The sequence below is a fragment of the Sus scrofa genome, chromosome 6 (genome assembly GCF_054392235.1).
Source record: "Sus scrofa isolate SSC_HxYL_T2T_F1_AM1 chromosome 6, Sscrofa_HxYL_maternal_Yorkshire_Landrace_v2.0, whole genome shotgun sequence".
Taxonomy (NCBI): Eukaryota; Metazoa; Chordata; class Mammalia; order Artiodactyla; family Suidae; genus Sus; species Sus scrofa.
Window position 1 is genome coordinate 119,412,313 of NC_139388.1, and position 24,322 is coordinate 119,436,634.

The window sequence follows — 24,322 nt, forward strand, 5'->3', positions numbered from 1 at the left end:
AGCTGTATCCCAAGGAATGACCTCCTCCCAAATAGAATAATGATGTTGAAAGTCTGGTAATGACCCCTGCTCTAAAGTATTCCCCTGTAAGCACAACAAAGATATTACTGAGGATCTGTTTCCAAGCCAGTCTTAAGCAAAATTTTGCAACATTGATCACCTTGGAATAAATTAATCTCTAAAAATATCAAAGACAAGAAATCAAGTTAATATTGTTTTATTCCATCCTGTACCTGTAAATATTGCTTTATGCATTGATTTTTTTGCTTCTTTTACCCTGCCATGTTTCTCTAAAAGCAAAGTAACTTCTGCAATAGCAAAATTAAAGCTCTGCTAAAAACATGGCAAAACAAACCTCACTGCATTTTAGACGGAGAGCCAGCTGCTTCCTTACAAAAATAGGAAAAAATAACCTGTACATGAAAATTAAGGAACATTCACTGGGGGGAAAAAAAATGAAAGCTTCCAAAAGATATTTTCTTTCTCGCTAAAACAGCATAACTTTCACCTTACACATATACAGAAAGACTGCTAGACATTAAAAATAAGAAGACTTTAAAAGAAAGATTACTCTTTAAAATGTCTAAATCTAAAAATCTAGATTTCAGGCACAAATTAGAAAACAGAAAGCAGAGCACGAAATAGACAATTTTAGACAGGCACTCAATTGGTGAGTCCAGAGGGCTTGAAGGAATCCAGCACTGCTCACACATGCCATGCTTGTCCCCACAACTAGTTCAGGCCCATCCTGACAAAGCCCCCAGATCAGCATATACCCAGCTCTTTTCTTGACTCCACACCCCAAATAAGGCGAGGCACAGAGAAAGGGCTGGTGACAATTTCATCAAAATCAAAAGGCAGCTGCCACCGGCTTGAGAAAAGAAGGAAAAGGAAGGGCCTGGCCTGGGGCAAATTAAGAAGCAATGTTGTTTTTGTTACCACTCAGGTCCCCTTGGTGGCCTCTCTCTTGGCCCTCGAAGGCCTTGGTTTTCCTGTTACTCTCTGACTGTGCAAATACCTCTCTTGGGCTGGCCCTCTCCCCAAATTCCCTGTGTCCCCAAGTGACCGCACAATCTTTCTCTTTCATGAATTCAAAATTCTTCGTTCTTCCCTTATTTTAAAAATCCTTGAAAGAAAGCAAACTCATAAAAAAATCATTCATACAGAAGGGTGACTGACAACCTGAAGTATCTGCCAGCTAAGTGTTATTGATAAAGTTGGGAGAGAGATTAAAGAAGGGGGCCTGATAGGAGAGTGGATTTCCTTGAGTCACACCTATGGCCTCTTTAAAACAGGGCAGAGAGTAGCCTATAGTCTCCAGGGTCTAATTAGAACACATGCAGGAGTTCTTGCTGTAGCACAACGGGGTCAGCGGCATCTCTGGAGCACTGGGACATAGGTTCGATCCCTGGCACGGCACAGTAGGATCCAGCATTTACTGCAGCTGTGGTGTAGGTTGCAACGGCGGCTTGGATCTGATCCCTGGCCAAGGACCTCCATATGCCATGGGGCGGCCAAAAAAAAAAATGAAAAAAAAAGAACACAGAGGCAAGGTGACGGATTTGGGGTCATGGCCCACTCAATCCTTTCTGCAAGATTCATCCTCCCGCCTCAGCTCCCTTTATCCTTTAAAATCTAACCGAGAGAGCCCAGCCTCATGGCTCTAAATTGTTTTAAGTGCCAATTGGTAGGCGAGAGAAAGAAAATGATGATGGCGAATTTATTTTTACCAGAATTAGGTTAAAAGAAGTTTTTAGTATTAAATCCAGGAAAAACATTTCATCTCTGGGAACTTGGCTGCGGAAGTCAGAGCGCCCTAGCTGTGCTAGCCAGTCACCAGTTTGCTCCCCATGCGTAGATGCAGAAAGAGACAGCAAAGCAAAGCTACTCTTCCACTGGTTCCCTCTTTCCTTTCCACCGAACCAGAAAAGTTTGGTTAGCTCTATACAATTTTAAACAGATTAATTAAATGTACATGAACTATTTTCTGATATGCTTAGTTATCATGCAACACCTAAGAATCAAACATAAGTTCTCCTTTTTTTGGCCATGCCTATGGCATGCAGAAATTCCCAGGCTGGAAATAGAACTTGTGGCCATAGCAGTAACCAGAGACAGAGCAGTGACAACGCTGGATGCTTCACCTACTGAGCTACCAGGGAACTCTAAGTTCTTGCTTTTAAACCCCTGATTCTTATCATAAGACACATCACATCCCAGCCTCATTTTACATTAATATCTTCTTTTTTTTCATTTTGTTTTAAATGTTGCATTGGTTAATCAATACACCATTAATCTATACCTATCTACATATATATATTCAGTTCAGACTGTACTCCTAACAGAACACTGCCACTTCATGAACTAACTCAACAAATTCTGCCTCCAAAGTTAAATAAAGAATTTTTTGGCAGGGGTAGGGAATGGAGGCCTAGGTTCCAATCCCTCATAGGTGAAAGTTTTAAAATTAATTTAGTCTTAATTTTTTTTCTTTCAAAATCTTCTTTAGCTAGTGATGCCTATTATTTCTATTTCTAGAATGATCATTTGAAGTAAATGTACAATAATATGTTAGGTTTATCATAAGTTTAGATATTAATTATTTTAAATTTAAACACTATGGCTTCGGGGAATTTTGCCAGACTTTCTGGAGGTGCTTGCACATGAACACATTTGAGAAGCATTAAATTTAAGCAACATCTTGGGTGATATTAAGTTGCACCCGAGATTTAAATTTCCCTATATCCTTTGATTCTTTCTAGCATTTTGTAATATTTATCTGCTCTAGTAAGGAATAATGTATTTTATTTGAAAATGATTGTGAATAAAAATGCATGTTTAAGACTCGCTGCTGCTTGTAACTATAACAGGAGTCCATTTCTGTAGGCTAACTGTATGGCATAACCACAGTCCATCTAGAATAACCACAGTCCATCTAGAATAAGATATTCTAATTGTAAATGACTACTGCTGAGAGAAAATAAAGAGCCACATATGCTAAACTTGCAAATGAAAATATGAAAGTACAATTCTCAAGAGAAGAAAAGCAACATTTTCTTGGCATAATTTTCATTACCAGCAAGTTATGAATAGCAGTCCTGAATTTTAGGAAAAAGACCTGTGATTACAATTTCAATAGATATTTAGTTTCTTTCATTCCAATACTGGCAACAACTCTTTGCATGGTGAATATGGTTTTGTTTCTTAATATTAAGGAAACCTGGACACATTCCTCATAACAATCCTTTTGTAAACCATAAGACACACCCTTTTATTTTTTTCTTGCTTTTTAGGGCCACATTTTCGGCATATGGAGTTTCCCAGGCTAGGGGTCGAATTGGAGCTGTAGCTGCTGGCCTATGCCACAGCCACAGCAATGCAAGAACAGAGCAGCAGCGTCTGTGACCTACACCACAGCTCACAGCAATGCCAGATCCTTAACCCACTGAGCAAGGCTAGGGGGCGAAACTGTGTCTTCATGGATGCTAGTCAGATTCATTAACCGCTGAGCCAAGATGGGAATTCCAAGACACACTTTCAAAAGCATAAAAACACAAAGTGTTTTGGCCTACATTTTCTTGGTGTAGTTTTTAATTTTGTGGTTATGCGTTTTTGAGACCTTATTATGAGATTGAGTAGACAGAACTGCTCTAATTGCTACCTAGAAGGAAAACAAAATTCTAGTAGCTTTCAGAGCAAATGACTAGGTGCTCTGATTTTTTTTAGAGCTAAAAAATCCAACATAATTTACTGTAATACTTAATATTCCACTTTTATCTAAATCTGGATGAAGGATGGAATTTCTAGCCCACGGAGCTGTTCTACCATATCCAATCAACTATGGCTTCTTATTATTGGACTATATTTGCCCAATGTAGTCATTGGGAAGATGTTTGTAATGTAGACCTTTATAGACCCAATTCCAGTGCTATAGCATGAGATCTTCTGGTTGTCTATTTTCTCAGCAGTAAAAGAGGCAATATCTGCTTTAACATTTTTGACTTCTTGAAAAGATATGTAACAAGTTGCTTTAGAACTACAAATTAGTGCATAGTGAAATTCAAAAATTTTAGAAAATTTCATACATATTCATACATATCTATCTATCTAGATAGATAGATATAAACTGAATTTTACAATATCCCTTTTGGGAAGTTCCAGAATGTCTAACCAAGACGTGTCTAATTGTAGCACTGTAACATTATCTCTTTGCACATGTTTCTGCTAATGCAGTAAATTTAGCTTCCAAATTATTTAAAAAGTCAAGGCCATCTTCTTCCTGTTTTTCACTGCAGCACCCTACAGAACCCGCTGGAGACCCTCTTCCTTCATAGTTATACGTAAGAACATAATCTTGAGACGGTATGTGGTCTTCATTCTGATTACACAGATGCAATTTCTGTAAAATAGAAAAAGGGGTTGTATTATTGTTTTAAACACACAAACAGATGAACATAAAAGTTATTTTTATTTACCTTTTATGCTTAATTTTTAACCAGTGTGTCCTCTAATGGATTCCTACATACAAAAAACACACATGGTTGGTCTATATCACAGCCATACCACAAAGTCAGTATATTTTACATTTCTAGTAATCCATGTAAATAAAAAAAAATTGTGTACACACATATTATATTTAAGTACATTTAAATTGTTATTAAATTCTTATCTCTAAATTTTATATCTAGAGGGCAGGCTAGTCCACAAAATGGTGACAATATGCATAGCAGTTAGGAATTTGAGCTTGAATGGTCAAAGAGTCCTGATTTTGAGTCATAGTTTGGCTTTACAAACTAGCTACCTGACTTTGAGTAAGTTATTAAACATTTTTAAGTCTCAGTTTCTAAGACAGGAATACAGACAATGACTATATCATAGGACCATTATTAGAAGACAAATACTAATGCATGAAAAAATCCTTATTACATCTAGCACATAGTAGATGTTCAAAAAATGTCAACTACAATCGCTATTATATGCAAATATAAAGTAGGTAAGGATTACTGCATTGTCTTCAGAATCAAGTTTCCAAGAGAGTCCAACATGGCAAAATACAAAGATGCACAAAAAGTTTTCAGTGAAATTTAAAATAATCAAGACAACACACATCGCAAAAATCTGGCCAGAATAGAAGCCAAGCTTTCAGCCACACCTGCCCTCACTCTTTGTCACTGGCTTGTTCTGCTAACTTGTCAAACACCTGCGGTTCCTCCCTTTCTCACCTGTGTACCCAACCCATCTCACCCCCAGCACTTAACTCCTTGGATTACATTAGCAAATGCCTTTCTTCTTGACCATTTAGCCTCACATCTGATTACCTGATGTGCATATTGAAGAACACGCCTAAGAGTGTGTCTTAAGCTTCATTCCTTCTCAACCTGATCTTATATGAATACTGACTGTCTAGAAACAGAAAAAGGATTAACACTTCAATTTGATGAAAAAAAAAAAAATATGCCGTGGACCTATGATAGCCTATTGCCGTGTAACAGAATGTTGCCCATCTGCACGCTGTCAAAGACTTTAGGGCTTCTGGCCCAGTGTTTGTGTTACAATGGCACTGGTATTCTCCGATAAAGAAATTTCAACTTAGTACCAGAAAGAATATTTAACCCAGTGGCTCTCTAGTCAGGCTGCACATCTGAGTCACCTAAGAAGCTTAAAAAAAAAAAAAAAGAAGAAGGAAGAAGAAGAAGAAGTCAGGCCCATTAAATCAGAATCTTTCCAAGTGAAGCACAGGCATCAATATTTTTTAAAAGCCCCACCCCCACCCCAGGGAATTTTGATGTACTGCTAGGACTGAAAACCCCTTATGGAATCTTTCCTATCTTTCACAACCTTGCCTTCCTATGATTTAGAAAACATTACGTATTTGCATGGTGCTTTTTCCATGAAAAAGAGTGCCTATGGATCATATTATTTAATTATCCTAGAATTCTGTGCAGATGCTTTGTTTTCACAGAGAGATGGAGATTTGTTTGATTGGGAGAGTTTTGTGATTGTGAAGAATGAGTTTCTTTTCATAGTCTTCTATATTTAAAGAGTTCATGAGAGAAACATACACCTAAAAAATGAAATGTGCCTTTAGTGAGGGATAGCAGACTCCTCCAATTTTCATGAGATTTTTATAAATTAAGAAAATATGACATGAAGTAAGATATTTTATATTAAATAATGTAGCAAAATCAAAGAGCAGTCAAAAATAACCAGAGAGTGAGAAAGGAAGGATGCATTGAAGAATAGGGAAAATGAGTTTCTGAACATCTGTGTTAATCTCAATTGCCTATTGTCTGCCACTTGGACATTTAAATTGTGGAGTCGAAACATTTAGGGAAACTCACTTCACCAAGACGAGGTTGCGTGAAACTGTGCCACTCTGAGTAACTGTATCTGGTGTTGTCCATCTCCACGGCCCCCCCTCTGCAGGAATCCAGTGTGTGATGATGCCCCATCCCCCGGCACGATTCCAAGGTCTGGTGTCCTCCTTTCACCATTTCAATGGTTTCCTGCCCTCCGTTTTTAACTGCCGATCCCAGAGTACCACAGAAGCCTTGGCTGGAGCTGTTGACTGTCTGGGTCGTAAACCCATTGGCAGAACACTGAAATAATGAAAATAAAGTAATTAAATTAAAAAGAAAATAAAGCTATTCATACAGGGAGGAAAAGGATTCCAAGTCACAAGAAGGCAAAGGAGAGAGCTCCTTTACTTTTGATTCATTCATTCATTTATTCATTCAACAGACATTTCTCATTTTCCAGTTATGTGCCCAGACTAGGGATGCAAAGATAGAGACATGGTCCCTCAGTGGCTCCAAGAAGCTCTTATTCCCATGAAATGGAAAAACAGACAATTACTTTAAGAATGTGGTTACTCTGATATATAGGTGAACAAAGAATGACAAAGAGCAGGAAAATTCACATTCAGAGAAAGTGAGCAGAGTGGGAAAATGCCAGGCTGAAGGACTCGTACTGAGAAATGGGGGGAAGAACAAATCACCTGTAGGAGGGTCTAGAGGCAAAGGAAGATGGGGTGCTTGGGGGTTCCCAACTTCACCCTGTTGAGAATGGCTAGCATAGAGTGTTCAGAGAGCGGGCATAAAGCTGGGGAGGTTATAAAAGGCCAGAGGACATAAAGAGCTATATGCCATGCTTAAATTTTTAGACTACTTTGAAGATTATGGAGTCTCAAAGAAGGATTTTGTATTTGTTTTTGTTTTATTTTTAGGGCCCCAGCTGTGGCTTATGGAAGTTTCCAGGCTAGGGGTCGAACTGGAGCTGCAGCTGCCAGCCTCCACCACAGCTCATGGCAATACCAGATCCTGAACCCACTGACTAAGGCCAGGGATCAAACCGGAATCATTATGGATAATAGTTGGGTTCTTAACCTGCTGAGTCACAATGGGAACTCCTCAAAGAAGGGTTTATATTTTTTAAGAAGGGACGTATTTTTAAAAATCATTTTAGGCAATAATGTGGAAGACAAATAAGAAGCAGACAAGTTTAGTGTCGCGAATATCAGAGAGATCCCTGAATTATTCTAGGTCAAAACCAAAAAGAATCCAAGCCCAAGTTGAAGCAGTGATGCTTAAAAGAAGAGGATGGACTCCATAGAGAACTGGTGGTCAGAGGGATGAGGCAGCAAAGGGAAGAGTTAGGAACTATTCCCATGTGTTCTGCTTGTACAACTAGATAGATGACATAATTCACTGAAAAGGGGCGGAAGGACATGCTCATGGGTGAGGGGTGAGCAATTCAATTTTGGATAGGGTAAGCTTGAGAAACCTGTGGATACCCAAAATGAGTGTAAGAATATGTGCTCAGGTGAGAGATCTGAGCTGGAGCTAGGATTCTGGGAGTCACTTTCAGGAAATGGGGAGTTGAAGCCCTGGGAATAAATGATATCAGCCAGACAAAATTGTAGACCAAAAGAAAGGAATGCTAAGAATAGAACAACAAGAAAAATAACTTTTGAAAGGGTAGATAAAGGGATTAGAGCTGTGACAGAATTGATCTGGAATAACCGCTGATACAATAAGGAACCCAAGAAACATGACTCTGAAGCCAAGAGAAGATTACATTAAGAAGATCCATGGTGGAAGTTCCTGCTGTGGCACAGAGGCTTAGGTTGCTGTGGAGGTGCCAGTTTGATCCCAGGCTGGGTGAAGTGGGTTAAAGGATCTGGCATTGCTACAGCTGCAGCACAGGTCACAGCAATGGCTCAGATTGAATGCCTGGCCCCAAAACTTCCATATGCCATGGGTGTGGCCATAAAGAAAAAGAGTCAATGGTGTAGAAAAATATCAAAGTAGGGTAAGAACTGGTTCATATAAAGGAAGTACCTATGAGAGCCAATTAAAAAAGTGGCCAGTGATAGATCTGACTCAAAAGAATTCCCACAGGTAGGGGGAGGGAGTAGGATGGACTGGGGGCCTGGGGTTAGCAGATGCAAACTGTTGCATTGGGAGTGGATAAGCAATGAGATCCTGCTGGGATCCTAGGACAGAGAACTCTATCTAATCACTTGTGATGGAACATGATGGAGGATAATATGAAAAAAAGAATGTGTATATATGTATAACCGGGTCACTTTGCTATACAGCAGAAATTGACAGAACATTGTAAATCAATTATAATTAAAAAATTTTTAAAAATTCCCACAGAGTGCTGAATGAAGAGGAAATAATGTCAGAGAAATTGAATAGAAATCTTTCTCAAAAAAGTTTTTTCAAAGAAAAAAGAGATATTAAGGGAACTAAAGGAGGACAAAGAGTCAAGTGAATCTTTTAAAATGGAAAAGACTTGATTACACATTAACTTAGTGCTGCAACTTCACACCAACTTCCAGGCCATAGGTGAGAAGTTTAGTTACAGCATCACCACAGCCTGTCGGTTTGAATTATAAACCATCACTTTCATGACAAGACTCCCCACTATATGAGGGTGCCATTGGTCCATCTTCTTACCAATTTATATTTTTATATTTAATACAAAGGTCTCTATCGAAACAAAGAATTTTCAAGTTCTGATGATTTGCTGAATCTGATAAATCTATAAAAGTCATACTTATCATCTCACTGCTGTAGAAAAAAATACCGGAAAAGAGAACTGAAAAGTAGCCATTTGGTGGCACTGCTACCCTGTGTTTTTTGCTTATGTTGCTGCTACCATGAAATTTTTTTTTAAAAATAATTACTCCATAAATTTTATTACATTTATAGTTTTACAACGATCATCACAACCCAATTTTATAGCATTTCCGTCCCAACCCCCCAGCCGATCCCCCCACCCCTGCAACCTGTCTCATTTGGAAACCATAAAAGTCTGTGAGTCAGTATCTGTTCTGCAAAGAAGTTTGTTGTATCCTTTTTTAGATTCCACATCTAAGTGATGCTGCTACTGTAAAATTCTGTTACCAAAGGGAAAAAATATCCTAATAATCAAATCGTCTCGATGGTATAATTTTGTCACTATAAATACATTTTCAGAGGTCATATTTCTAAGATAATGAAAGGAGCACTGAAAATAAACTAAAATCAAGACTCTTTCATATTCTCTCTAGTCTCTGTTCCTTCCTGCCCACCTCCAAGGGCCTTGCCCTAAGTTTTGTTTCACAGGCATGGACAACTCCTTCTCTGTGCCAATGCCTTCAGATTTACTTTCCCAGTCCCTGACCCTAACCCCATCTGAACAGCTTTGACTTAAACTCAGATCCAGAACTAAAGTTAACATCTTTACTCAGTGTATTCAAATGCTTTTACCACGTTCACCGTGAGGTTTTGCTGCATTATGTAAAAATACACCTAAAATTAGATTCTGGTATAAATTAATCATTTCAGGTCCTGTTTGTTCCTAATAGAGAATAGGTAAATATGTGTGGGTATGATATGGTGAAGTGACCAACCAATGCCACCAGCTCCAGCATCAAATGGTGAAGAATAAATACAGCTCTATCATTCCATTCGCAGATATAAAATAAGAATTCACTATGAGTCAAGGGCTATCAAGGGACTAAATCCCTTTTCTGAATGGAGAGCTAGTTATAGGGTTCCACGTGCATTTCAAGCACAGATGGGTTATGATTTTGCCTGATGGTAGAAAGGAAGTGGAAGAGAATAGTCACTAAGAAAGGCATCTTCACCCTGAGTTATAGAACAGGCCTGATGTAAAGACATTGTGTCTGGCTATAGCTTTTGTCACACTGACTCCACTTTTTATTTTGTTACCTAAAAGTAAACAATCCCACTGAAGCACAGCTGGGTGAAGGATCCAGTGCTATCTCCTCTGCAGCACAAGATCAATCCCAACCTGGTGCAGTGGGTTAAGGATCTGGCATTGCCATAGCCATGATGTAGGTCACAGCTGCAGCTTGGAATCGATCCCTGGCCCAGAGAACTTCCATATGCCATCGGTGTGGTCAAAAAAAAAAAAAAAAAAAAAAAAATCTTATTTTATCATTGACACATTTAAAATATGTCTCTTACATCCCTGTTGTAATTTTCCAATAACGATCATCCCTGGTAGGGTTATCTCGTGCTTAAACTACCAAGAGATCCTGGAGCCCCCGTCATGGCTCAATGGTTAATGAATCTGACTAGGATCCATGAGGACACACGTTCAGTCCCCAGCCCTGCTCAGGGGGTTAAGGATCTAACATTGCTGGGAGCTGTGGTGTAGGACGCAGATGTGGCTTGGATCCTGTATTACTGTGGCTGCGGTATAGGCCAGCAGCTATAGCTCCAATTTGACCTCTAGCCTGGGAACCTCCATATGCTGTGGGTACAGCCCCAAAAAGTAAATAAATAAAATAAAATAAAATACAAAAAAAGAGAGAGAGAGATCCTTTATCCTCCCCATTCCTAATGTCTTCCTATTCTGCTTGGTCACTCTACCAATTCAGCATCACGCAGCTCACATTATGCCCCTTTTGTGCAGAAAAGCCTTGACTGGCTCTGCCTCACCAAAAGGATAAATCCAAAATCCTCATTGCAGCATAAGAAGGTCTCATCTCCCATTCCTCACTTATACCCTCTCCTCCAAAGCCAACTTCAGCGTCAAGGCTTTAGTCCAAAACATCCTTTCTTCCATTTCAAATCAATTTATTCACTATTTGTTGAATAATCTTAAGGTTTGTCATCTCCATTTTTATTCATTAGGCTGTTTATCTCTTCATTTTCAAACCCTTCATAGTCTTTAAGTTACAGGGTGATCAGGACCTCTTCCCCCAGGTCTTTCTGGTTGATCCACACACACAACCTGGCTATGCTTAGGTACCATCAATATCTTTGAACTCTACCACTGCCCTATCATATTGGTGCTAATGGTTTACGGTCATTTTCCTATTTATTTTTCCCATAAAAGTAGATTTGATTTCTCATAAATAAATTGAAATCTTTTTGAAGGAACAACATCCCCTGTGAGAATTTTTTATATCTTTCCCCTAAATGGGGCCAAGCACAGAGGTCCTGAGAAATAAGTAAGAAAATAGAGTGGCAGACTTTTTTTTTTTTTTTTTTTTTGTCTTTTTGCCATTTCTTAGGCCGCACCCATGGCATATGGAGATTCCCAAGCTAGGGGTCGAATCGGAGCCATAGCTACCGGCCTATGCCAGAGCCACAGCAACGTGGGATCCGAGCCATGTCTGCAACCTATACCATAGCTCACGGCAATGCCGGATTGTTAACCCACTGAGCAAGGGCAGGGATCGAACCCGCAACCTCATGGTTCCTAGTTGGATTCGTTAACCACTGAGCCACGATGGGAACTCCTTTACACACATTTTTTTAAAATATGTCTTTTTGATACTTTCTTAGTTTATCTTGAGAATTATTTTTTTGGCCACTCTTTCGGCATGTGGAAGTTCCTAGGTCAGGGATCAAACCTGCACTGTGGCAGCAACTGGGGCTACTGCAGTGACAATGCCAAATCCTTAACCCACTGTGCCACAAGGGACTCCTATCTTTAAGAACTTTAAGCAAACTTTCCTGTTATAAATGATCAAAGAGTTAAACAAATAATACCTAAACATATACATTGTAGCTAGCAGCCAAAAGACTATTCTTATAATAAGTTCACAGCATCAAGGACCAAGTGTTAAGTCATAACACTAGAGAATGGAAAAAAGAACTAAAACAACACATTTGGTTTAAAAGTTTATATAATATATATTTGAGTATCGACAGGATAAAATATTTATGCCCATAAAGTCTAACCAATATAAATTAACTCCTAAATTTCAAAATACCTTCATAAGAATGAGTTAAAGAAATTATGGGAGATGCTCATATATAAATATTTATTTTTAAAAATCACTTACCACTTTATCATCTCCAGGTGCTTCTGTGTTTGATATAATTAAGTTTTGCTGTGTCAGATCTTCAGGAAAACTTTTTCTTTTTCCAGCATTAACAAGTCCACATACTAAAGTTGCCAATATAGCTGAAGTTAAAAAACAAACAAGAAAAAAACAAAAAAAAAAGTTTAACATATAAAATTACCATCTTTTATTTCTTATTACCAAAAGTGCACAAGAGGAAAATAAAGCCACTAAGCATGGTGTTCCTTAGCCTTTCTAAATTAACAGGCCATGACTTAGCTCATATTTTTAAATTTGAAGAGATTATATGTATATTTCGATTATAGTCCTCTTTAAGAGTCTGAATTCCACCCATCATTTAACTATCTCAAATCATGAGTTAAATAGTAAATAGTAAATTAAAAAAAAAATAGTGACATCAGAGTTCCAGCTGTGGCACAGTAGGTTAAGGATCCAGGCTTTGTCTCTGAAGTGGTTCATCTGACTACAGAGGCTTGGGTTTGATCCCCAGCCCAACACAGTGGGTTGAGGATTTGGTATTGCTGCAGCTATGGCATAGGCTGCAGCTGCTACATGGATTTGATCCTGCCCAGGAACTTCCATATGCCACGAGTGTGATTTAAAAAAGAAAAGAAAAGAAAATCAGTGACATTTAAGACACAGACTTTAGGAGTTCCATTGTGGCGCAGCAGAAATGAATCCGACTAGGAACCATGAAGTGGTGGGTTCAATCCCTGGCCTCGCTCAGTGGGTTAAGGATCCGGTGTTGCCATAAGCTGTGGTGTAGGTCGCAGACGTGGCTCAGTTCTGGCGTTGCTGTGGCTCTGGCATAGGGCGGAGACTACAGCTCCAATTAGACCCCTAGCCTGGAAACTTCCATATGCCAAGAGTGCCACCCTAAAAAAACAAACAAAAAAGTAATTTATTTTACATTTTAACTTCAAGTAAGTAAAAGAACTTACAGAAAAGCAGTGCTATACCCAGAAGTATTGCAAGGATCGCCCATTTGCCAAGGACCACTCTGGCACTCCGTGCGTAACACTGACTCGGATGTGTGCAGTCGCAGAGATTTACTCTCAAGGTTTTCCTTGCAGATTGACCTGCTCTGTCTTTTACAGTCACAGGAATATAATATTCTTGAAATTCGGCATTTTTCCGATATGAGAGACGGGCAGCTGTATCTAAAAGGAAACAAAAGAATTTTATTTTTAATGAACATTGATTTCTCCCTTAACATCTGTTCTACCACACTTGTTTTTCAAGATATTGTTCTCAAGGAACCACTTGCCATATGAAAATGGATAGAAAGGGAAAACCATCTTCAACCTTTTCAAGCACTAATATTATCACGTACGTGTTGCCCACTGTAACTTTTTAGAAGAGAGGCTTAATGAAATCATCTGGCATTGGAGTGACCCAGTAGCATTTCAGCAATATTTAATATTCCCTTATCTCTTCCCTTATCTAAAAGTTGATGACGCTAAATTGGCTCTTGACGAACACTCCAAGCACTTCTCTAAAGTGCTAGTTTATGTACCAGTTGTTAACACAAAAGATGTCTTAACTCACATATTCTCTTATCTATTGACTTTCTGGTACCTGGACATCATCTTTATGTATGAGGTAATTTTTCAAAGCACAACAGACCTGTGGTTATTAATGCCTTCCCTCTGGAGGCAATCTTAATACTAGAAAGCTACTTAATGTCACCCATGCTAGGTATAAGGCATACATAAACATAGATATACCTATATAGGAACGATACATGTTTTTATTAACTGTGATATTTCCCCAATGGTCTTGTTACCTAATTTCAATTTTATTATCAACTGACCAAAAGCTCCACACACTTCCAGTGACAATTACAAAACTTTTAAGTTTTGCAGGAAGTGAAATGACAAAGTAGCATAATGCATCTCCTGGAAGTCATCTGTAATTTCTAAGTCTTTCCTTTTTAAAAAAAAGTTATTGAAGTATAGTTGATTTACAATGTTGTGTTAGCTTTTGGTGTACAGCAAAGTAATTCAGGTACACATAATATATGTATTCTTTTTCAGATTCTTTTCCATTATAAGTTATTACAAGATATTGAATATAGTTCGCTATGCTTTACAGTGAGAATTTGTTGTTTATCTATTTTATCTAAGCCTTTCTTAAGTGCACCATTAGAGCTGTATAGAACTTCAGAGATATTTGACTGTACCTCATACCCAAAGCTCCCTAGAGGAATGTGAATTACTGCTAGGGTTTAATTGGAAGCTTTAAGGATCATACTGTGTCTAAAGTAAATCCTTCAAACCTCTCCTCCCTCAAGACCACAAGCTGAGCCATATTCATGTCTCATTCATTTGTACTAGTGTCCCAGCCTCTGATTTGCCTTGCCACTCAAAGCTGCCCTCTTCAAATTGTCCTCCTAATTGTTACCCATGTCACTTTTTTTTTTTTTTTTTTTTTTTTTTTTTTGCTTTTTTTATGGCCGCACCCACAGCATGGGGAGGTTCTCAGGCTAGGGGTGGAATCAGAGCTACAGCTGCTGGCTTACACCACAGCCACAGCAACTCGGGATCCAAGTCACTTCTGCGACCTACACCACAGCTCATGGCAACGCTGGATCCCACTGAGCGAGGCCAGGGATTGAACCCGCATCTTCAAGGATACTAGCCAGATTCGTTTATGCTGTGCCACAACGGGAACTCCACCAGTGTCACTTTTTAAAAGATGCAAATCTGCATAAATCTTCATAAATCTGCATTGCCTTACTTGCCCACTCTCCATGTACCTGCTGTCACTTACTGCTGTCTATCTCCTAGGCCGGTACGTGAGGCTCTTCAGCCACCAGATTCTACCCTCCCTCCCACAAATTTCTTGGCATTCCTCTAAAACCTTCTAAACTAACAACACTGATTTGCTTATCGCTCTGGTATTTTCCTTCTTTCATATTTGTTCATATTCATATTTGCATATTTGTTAATCAATTGATTAAACATACATTTATTAAGCAGTTAGTATCCGCTAAGCACTGGGCAGGGTGCTGGAAATACACAGATGGATTATGAATGCCCTGAGAAATCATATATTAGAGGAGACAGGTAAACACATAATAACACAACATGTAGATCACATGTAGATACAACAGATCACATGTAGATTCAACATTATGAATTAATATCAAGCTAAGAAATGGGAAGGGAGTTATTCTAGACAGAAGGAAGAGCATATGCAAAAGTCCAATTATATGAACGAGCAAGACATAATAACAAAACAGCAATTATCTGTGGCTATAACATAGTAAACTACACCTGCCCAGAAACCACTACTGAGGGGAGTTGCACTGAAAGCTTCTTCAAGGCTAGGCTTCAGGCCATATCCCAAGATGCTTCCTTCCAGAATATTATAAAATGCTTATCGCATGCACCCAGATTGCTTATTTCCAGAGTTTGCTCACACTAAAATTTAAGCTGCCCATCTTCTGTTCTCTCCTCACTTTCCTGTTATTAGTTCAAAAACACAGCAAAAACAATTTGGTTTAATGATAAGCTGCCCAATGTTTTAACAAGGTTTCTTTTTTTGGTCTTTGTGGTAAATGTAAACTTTGCCTTCATACAAATTATGTTTTTCATCTTATGTACAATATACAACACAGGATCCATACAACATTTGAAAAAGTTAAAGTTAGCTTTCTATGATTATTCATGAGGGAGTTCTTGTCGTGGCCCAGCAGAAACAAATCTGACTAGGACCCATGAGGTCGCGGGTTCAATCCCTGGCCTCAATCAGTGGGTTAAGGATCTGGCGTTGTTGTGAGCTGTGGTGTAGGTCACGATGCAGCTCGGATCCTGTGTTGCCGTGGCTGTAATGTAGGCTGACAGCTACAGCTCTGATTCACCCCTAGACTGGGAACTTCCATGTGCCATGGGTGCAGCCCTAAAAAGATGAAAAAATAAAAATATGTTCATGAGAATCCATTTTACATTATGCTTCATGTACCTAAAGCAGTAAATCCATTCTTATTTATTTCAAAACATATACATCATTATTTTGGATTAAATACCATTTACTCTGGTGAGGGTCCACAGCCTGTTGATTTCTGGAGAAGCGTTTGCCAAGCTGAAATAAAACGGAGCGCCATTGATGGACTCGTCAGGATCAGTGGCTGAAATGTCAGTATACGCCATCTTTGGTTTACAAATTACTAGATAATGTTGCAGGATTTCTGGTGGGTTATCATTCACATCTTCAATGTCAACTGCAAGGGTTCCAGTGCATGATCTACCGTCTAGGAAGAAAGGAAAAAGTTTGGTGTCATTCAGTCTTTTCTACTTTCCTAAGAAAAAATATCAACTAGATATAAAGTATGGGGTTTAAAAAAAAAAAAAGGAAAAAACTCTAATGATTAGAGGAAACAGTAAATCAGAACATAGATGGATAAATGAAACCTATAAATCATCAAAAATGAGTACTACTTTTTTTTTTTTTTTTGTCTTTTTGCCATTTCTTGGGCTGCTTGTGTGGCATATGGAGGTTCCCAGGCTAGGGGTCGAATCGGAGCTGTAGCCGCCAGCCTACGCCAGAGCCACAGCAACGCAGGATCCGAGCCGCTTCTGTGACCTACACCACAGCTCACAGGAATGCTGGATCCTTAACCCACTGAGCAAGGCCAGGGATCGAACCCGAAACCTCATGGTTCCTAGTTGGATTTGTTAACCACTGTGCCACGACAGAAACTCCCTAAAATGAGTACTGCTATTGATAGTATGGGATACAACTGCCCATACATTTTACCAGAATTATTGCCAAAAAGTAAAAATAAATGTCTGAATCCCAAACTCTCTATTTCCTTTGGTTCCTCTTTTTATTTATTTATTTATTTCGTTGGTTATTTTTGCTGCACCCGCAGCATGCATAAGTTCCCAGGCCAGGGATCAAACCTGAGCCACAGCAGTAACAACCCTGGCTCCTTAACTCACTTAACCCACTGAGCCACCAGGAAACTCCACCTAAGATCCTTTTGATGCAGATGTTAAGGAATCAGTAAAGCAACTACAGAAAAGTTATTCTATTCCTAGTACACATTTAAATCACCCATGGAGATTTTTGAAACACATGATGCCCAGGATCCTCAACCAGGGATTCTGACTTATTTGGCCTAAAGTAGTGTCTACACCTTGATATATTTTTTTAAATGACCCAAATTATTTTAATATGCAGCCAGGGTTGTGAAACTCTGGGCTACTTGAAGGAACATACTTCAAGGAAGGGATCATTTTGACTCAATAGTCAGTTGAGGTCTTTAAGGGTTCAGTTTGAAATAACGTAAAGAGATCTTGAAAAGCTTGGTGAGACCATTTCATTTAATCCTAGACTTGAGTTTCATCTCTGTCCTCTGACATAGAGATCTATAAGCATTTAAGATCCTGCCATGCTAAGGATATAAAGCTAAATAAGGCATAGTTTCTTGTTTGATGTTTAAGATAAAACCTTGTTTGATGATTAAGATAAATAGAAACAATCTTTTTCTAAATTTTTAATTAAAGTAGAGTTGATTTACAATGTTGTGCCAATTTCTGCTGTCCAGCAAAGTGACCCAGTCATACATATATATACATTCCCCTTCTTATATTATCTTCCATCATGGTCTATCCCAAGAGATTGTATATAGTTCCCCGTGCTGTCCTGTAGGACCTCATTGCTTATCCATTCTAAATATAACAGTTTGCCTCTACTAACCCCAAACTCCCAGTCCATCCCACTCCCTCTCCCTTCCCCCTTGGCAACCAAAATCTGTTCTCTATGTAGAAAAAAATCTTTAAAGAAATTTCTAAGAATTCTATATACTTATCACAAGAATAATTTTGCACAAGGACAACTGCAGTTTATTCTCTAATTCTTTCTTTCTTTTTTTTTTTTTTTTTTGGTTTTTAGGGCCACATCCGCAGCATATGGAGGCTCCCAGGACAGGGGTCGACTTGGAGCTACAGCTGCCAGCCTACGCCACAGCCACAGCAATGCCAGATCCGAGCCGCATCTATGACCTACACCGCAGCTCACAGCAATTACGTACGGATCCTTAACCCACTGAGCAAGGCCAAGGATTGAACCCTCAACCTCATGGATCCTAGTCAGGTTCATTAACCGCTAAGCCTTGAAGGGAACTCCTATTCTCTAATTCTTTATAACATACCAGATGAAAATTTGTGTTTTACCTTGATCTATTGCCATGACTGTAATATTATACAAATCTTTTCTGGGACCTGCGGCCTCTCTGTCCAATGTTTTGGAAGTTTCAATCAACCCCGAAATTTCGTTAATGGTGATCCATCCTTTGGGATCATTCAATTTTTTGTACCTGTTAGTAAAAAATAAAAATAGTTTTCAGCACTAGAAAATGCATCAAAATAAATTACTGTCTTAATTATTACAAATGCATTTTTTAGTATGTGGTTATAGATTTCTTTTTACCTTAAACCACTGCTCCTTCCAGTTTCAGGGTCATATGCCTTATAGCCATTGATCTTTGAGCCCACAGCCAAGTTTTCTTTAATCCGTACATATTGGACTGCAGGGCTGCAGTCGGGCCCTTCATCCTGATCCTTCACGTGAACCGTGACCAAGGCTCTGTTCATGGTTGTCATCCTGAGGGCGGCATCTCTAGAAAATGGAGCTTCATTACTTAGGCCGATTTCCAAGACCACTTGGTGGTTTTCTTCATAATTCAGTGGCTTTTTAAAAAAGGACAAGTATATTAACAGCAGGGTAAAATACATTCAGCATTTCAAAGAGCAAGTGAACTTTCGTCAATATGAACGGTGTTGCCTAAGTTCTCTGCTCCCATTTAGCCAATATTGACTTTCATCCTTTGCTAAAGAGAGGTGAGGAGTTCCCCTTGGGGCTAAGCAGTAATGAACCCGACCAGGATCCATGAGGATGCTGGTTCAATCCCTGGCCTCCATCAGTGGGTTAAGGATCTGGCACTGCCATGAGCTGTGGTGTAGGTCGCAGAGGCGGCTCAGATCCCACGTTGCTGTGGCTGTGGTGTAGGCAGGTGGCTACAGCTCCGATTGGACCCCTAGCCTGGGAACTTCCCTATTCTGCGGGTGCAGCCCTAAAAAGACAAAAAAAGTTTGAAAAAAAAGAGAAAGAGGTAATTCTTCACTAGGCCTTTAACAAGACAAGTCTGAAAGTTTCTGCAGGTGGTTTTGTGGAGTTGTGGAAATGTAATTCCTGAAATATTTTTATAGTGCATTCTTACTAAGGAAAAATTTTGGTTCTGAAGCTGAAGATAACTCAGAAACATGACAGTGTTCTTGTGGTCTTGCTTAGAGCACCAACAGGCCAACCTGAAAGTCATCTGACTTTGAGAGGACACAGCTTTATTCCACTTACTATTTATCACTGACGAGAACCCAGACATTTCACAGCTCTTAGAAAATTAGATGTTTAAACTGAAATGATGCAGTGAGTGCAGTGAGGGTTTTTTTTTTTTTTTTTTAATTTTCTGTCTAAAGGAAATGATATTCCAAGTGTATGGTTTTGTTTTTTTTTTCTTTTTGTCTTTTTAGGGCCTCACCCACGGCATATGGAAGTTCCCAGGCTAGGGGTCCAATCAGAGCTGTAGCCACTGGCCTAGGCTACAGCCACAGCAACTCAGGATCTGAGCCACATCTGCGACCTACACCACAGCTCACGACAACACGGGATCCTTAACCCACTGAACAAGGACAGGGATCAAACCCCCGTCCTCATGGATGCTAGTCGGGTTCGTCAACTGCTGAGCCACAACAGGAACTCCCCAAGTGTACGTTTCAATTGTGCTGTAAGGCGTATAAGGGAGCAGTCTTTATTGCAGCTTTTCCTTTTCTCAAAATCCATACAGGTTCTCATTTCTTCTTAGGAATCTGCTTTATTTTTGCTGTGTGTTTGTTTGTTTGTTTGCTGGCTGATTCCCTCACTTATCAGTTAAGTAAAACTTTTACCCGTGATCACTATTTTAATAAAAATTTTGTTTTTGACAATTTGAGAATTATACTTTGGCACTGTCTGCAGTTAATCCAATGAAACTCACACAGTGAAAATGTAGAGGGCTAAGAAAAATATGATGTGCTTAATGGTCCTGTTATCATCACCCCCATTTTACAGAGCAGAGAAATGACAGCAAGGAGATGAATTTATCCAAGGCCAAAGGATATTCATTTGAACTCGAGTCTGAAGCCAGGTTGTCTGGTTTAAGTCCATTTTCCTAACCACCACACTTCAATCTTTCTACTTATTTGATTCACCAGCCTCTAAAATCTCTGTTTTTTTCTTATTTTTTGGCCACACCCATGGCATATGGAAGTCCGGGCCAGGGACTGAATCCGAGTTGCAGCTGCAACCCCAGCCACTGAAGTAGAGTTCTTATCCCACTGGGCCACAGGGGGAACTCCTCTAAATCTTTTAAGTCCATCCTGTGATTACAATTGACTTTTATACAGCAAATCAATTCAAACCCCTAAAACACGATTTTATATGGTACCACAAAGCTAAAGCATTTTTTTTTTCTTGGATTCTCTTTCTGCTTATCACAATAATCCTTAGCTGAACATTGAACAAGATCAAAACTGATGAGTAAAAGTTTTGGTTTAAAACTTTCTCCACAACTCCACATCTAGGTATTACCAAACTGAGATACTAAATCTCAAGTCCAATAAGAAGTCAAGTTATTTCTGAGTCTTAGAATCTACAAAATGTATGTGAAACTCCTTTTGATTCTTTTATTAATATCCTAGAAACTGCGACGTCAAAAGAGAAAAAGGATTAGTGTCTATTTATTTGCTGCTTAATGAACTCTATCCCGCAAATTGCATGCATTGCTACTGTCATGCTGAGAGTCAGAGCATCAGCTGGCAATGAGAAATGGACGGAAATTAGGAGACAGCTGCTACCCTGCAGGAGGTGCAGTTATTCCACCTAAAGTCACTTGCTAAAAGCCTTCGATTTCTTTATGTCATTTTTTTAAGGCTCAAACTGGATATTGCCTTAGTGGCTTAAAACTCTGCAAGATCAGAAATCTAGTGGGATGAAATCAGTGATTAATGAAACAATATGAATTCTCCTCAACCAGAGGATACCTTCTGGTTTCATCAATTGAAAAATTATCATTCTAATGTTCAAAGTGTTCATGTGTTCAAAAATTTCCCATATCTCAAAAAAAAAAAAAAAATGTTAGGGATCCAGCGTTGTCACTGCAGTGGCTTGGGTCACAGCTTTGGCAGCATCTTCAATCCCTGGCCCGGGACACAGCAACCCCCCCGCCAAAATATATATATATTATATATATTAAATATATATATATTATATATATATATACACCCATATCTGCACTAAGATGCTATCAACTCCCTAAAAAGTCTATTGTTGTGCAGATGGAACTGAGAAAACCCTCTATGTTGACAATGACCAAGAACTGCATCTTCATCATTCAAGCTGAGATGCACTACTGCTGTGGCTGAAATGGAAAAAAAATATCGAGATGGAAAGATTCCTCAGGACTCAGCTAAAAACTGGATCAGTTCATACTCTACCATTTCAAAAATGTTATCTATCATGGAAAATTATAACACCCAAGAATGTGGTATGACTTCTAAAAATACTGATATTTTATAATTTACCAAGTGCTTTCTTTTTCATTATCACATTTGCATAGCTACTAGGGAGGCAGAGAGAAATGTTATTTATGCTTTACCGATAACTCAGCTGTATTTTCCAGTATCACACAGCCAGGCAAATCAATTCAACAGAGTGCTTAAGAGCAGATACTTGGAATCAAAGAAACATAGACTCAAATCCTGTGTCTACTACATCCAAGCTGTGTCACTTTGGTTAGGTTTCTTAATGGCACTAAGACTAAATTTTCCCTTCAGCACAATTATAAGAATGACGTTTAACATTAGCTCACGTAGTAAGTGCTTTACCCTACAGGACAATTTTCTTTCTTGTTTTTGGGTCAGGAATATCAAATCAAGGATGCTTTTCTGCCCTCACAGCTGTATCCTAGAAGGTAACAGTGCATTCAAAAATATAATATATAGAACAAAGAATATGTTCGTTGAGTGCTATTTGATGTAATATTGTATTTCATCCTCAATATCATCTTTTATTTATTTATTTTTTTTGCTATTTTCAAGAAATAGCAAAAAAAAAAAAAAAGACAAAAAAAAAAAAAAAAAAAGGAGCGGCCCAAGACATAGGAAAAAAAAAAGGACTTCCCGTGTGGCTCACAAAATATCATCTTTTTAAAAAGATCAAATACAACCAGGCATGTAGTCGGGGAGGGGGGAGAGTATGAGTCTCTAAATTATTTCATGTAAGAAATAGTTAAAGGGAGTAGGATATTTATCCCAGAGAAGGAAAATCTCAAATGGGCATAACACCCTTTTCAAAGGATTATACCTGTTCTGTATAGCTTTAGAGATAAAACCTGGCCAAAGACATGGGTTACGAGGAAAATAATGTAGGAACGATAGACGTAAAGGCTTTTGAGGATCAGAGATTTCCAGAGATGGAACAAGCTGCCAGTGGAGATAGGAAGAGCCATGCAATCGACAATGGTAAAGCACAAGCTGATGTCTAATAACTGGTAACAAAATTACAGAAGAAAGGCAGTATTAAAGCAGAATAGTTGGATTAATTAAGTTCTCTTCCAACTCATCAAGTCTAAGATCCGAAACTATTTAGTTGATGAAACCATTAGTTGACGAACACTTAACTTGCCAAATTGCCAATTCTCATTATTACTGTACCTTTACAACACAGAGAACACCTTCATTAGTTTCTTTGTCTGTAGTGATTTTGAAATGTCCATTTTCATTGCCCTTTAAGATAGTAAAATTGGCTCTCCAATTGGCAGTGTTAATTAAATCCTTATCTTCTACAGGTATTCGCAAGATTTCCTTATTGACTGTGTTTTCCTCTACGGATACTTCATACTGAAACAGAGAGAACTCATTAAAATCTTACCTTATAAAGAAAATTTTTACAAAAAAAAAAAAAAAAAAAAAAAAAGGCTTCTTCCATTCCAAAAGTCGTGCTCTTACAGTTTTTGCCTAATTATTTTAAAAGATAAATCACAAAACATTGTTTTATTAAGGGTTCCTTTTTATTTTTATTTTTATTTTTTCTTTTTACTTTTTAGGGCTGCACCCACGGCATGTGGAGGTTCCCAGGCTAGGAGTCGAATCAGAGCTACAGCTGCTGGCCTACACCACAGCCACAGCAATGCAGGATCTGAGCCGTGCCTGTGACCTACACCACAGCTCATGGCAATGCCAGATCCTTAACCCACTGAGTGAGGCCAGGGATCGCACCTGCATCCTCACGATACTAATCAGGTTCATTCCTGCTGAGCCACAATGAGGACTCCCTGAGGGTTCCTTTTTAAATGAATGAAGAACTTTGTTACAAATGAAGACTAGTGCTATGGCCTTGAACAAAAGGGAGATAATATAAATACTCCTATGAGTAAATAAAAGATATCTATATGTCTGGTGTTTCATTTTATTGATAAAATATGCATATGTCCTTCAAAGTGTATTTTATTAGATAGATTAAATTAAAAAGGAAAATAGAGATCAATTTTGATATTATCTACTTACAGCATTTTGTCTGAAAGTGGGTAAATTGTCATTTGAATCTTTCACTGTTATGATGCAAGTTGCTGTAGTCGTCAACCCAAAAAACTGACCATCCATGTCTTGGACTTTCATTATCAATGAGTACTTGTCTACAACCTGAAACAAAGCAAATATTTAATTAGGTTTGAAAACCTTTGTTTAGATTTGTAAAGGAAACCTCAATTGCACACACTTCTATTTGTACGTATCCATGCTTTTATTTTATTCCCTATTTGTATATACCCAAAGAATTTGGTAGATAAAGATAAAGCTGAAAAGGTAGGTGGAGGTTAAATTACAAAGATCCATAGTAAGAATGTGGACTTATGAGTTAAGTTGCAGGTAACAGGGAAAGGTTTTG

At 38.6% G+C, this 24,322-nt stretch overlaps 1 protein-coding gene across 2 annotated transcripts in view; it reads right to left on the reverse strand.

The window, feature by feature from the left end:
* Positions 1 to 201: 201 nt before the first annotated feature.
* Positions 202 to 24,322, reverse strand: part of DSC3 (desmocollin 3) — a 46,707-nt gene continuing 22,586 nt past the window's right edge. The window contains exons 8-17 of one of the 2 annotated variants that reach the window (XM_021096207.2): positions 23,944 to 24,078; positions 23,092 to 23,277; positions 18,773 to 19,032; positions 18,517 to 18,659; positions 16,365 to 16,589; positions 13,276 to 13,494; positions 12,314 to 12,435; positions 6,342 to 6,599; positions 4,476 to 4,518; positions 202 to 4,399 (exon numbers count right to left, since the gene is read on the reverse strand). In XM_021096207.2, the coding sequence (XP_020951866.1) occupies positions 4,492 to 4,518; positions 6,342 to 6,599; positions 12,314 to 12,435; positions 13,276 to 13,494; positions 16,365 to 16,589; positions 18,517 to 18,659; positions 18,773 to 19,032; positions 23,092 to 23,277; positions 23,944 to 24,078 (1,575 nt within the window). In that variant the 3' untranslated portion in view covers positions 202 to 4,399; positions 4,476 to 4,491. The remainder of the gene's footprint in view (positions 4,400 to 4,475; positions 4,519 to 6,341; positions 6,600 to 12,313; positions 12,436 to 13,275; positions 13,495 to 16,364; positions 16,590 to 18,516; positions 18,660 to 18,772; positions 19,033 to 23,091; positions 23,278 to 23,943; positions 24,079 to 24,322) is intronic. The other variant, XM_021096206.2, reaches the window with a different exon arrangement.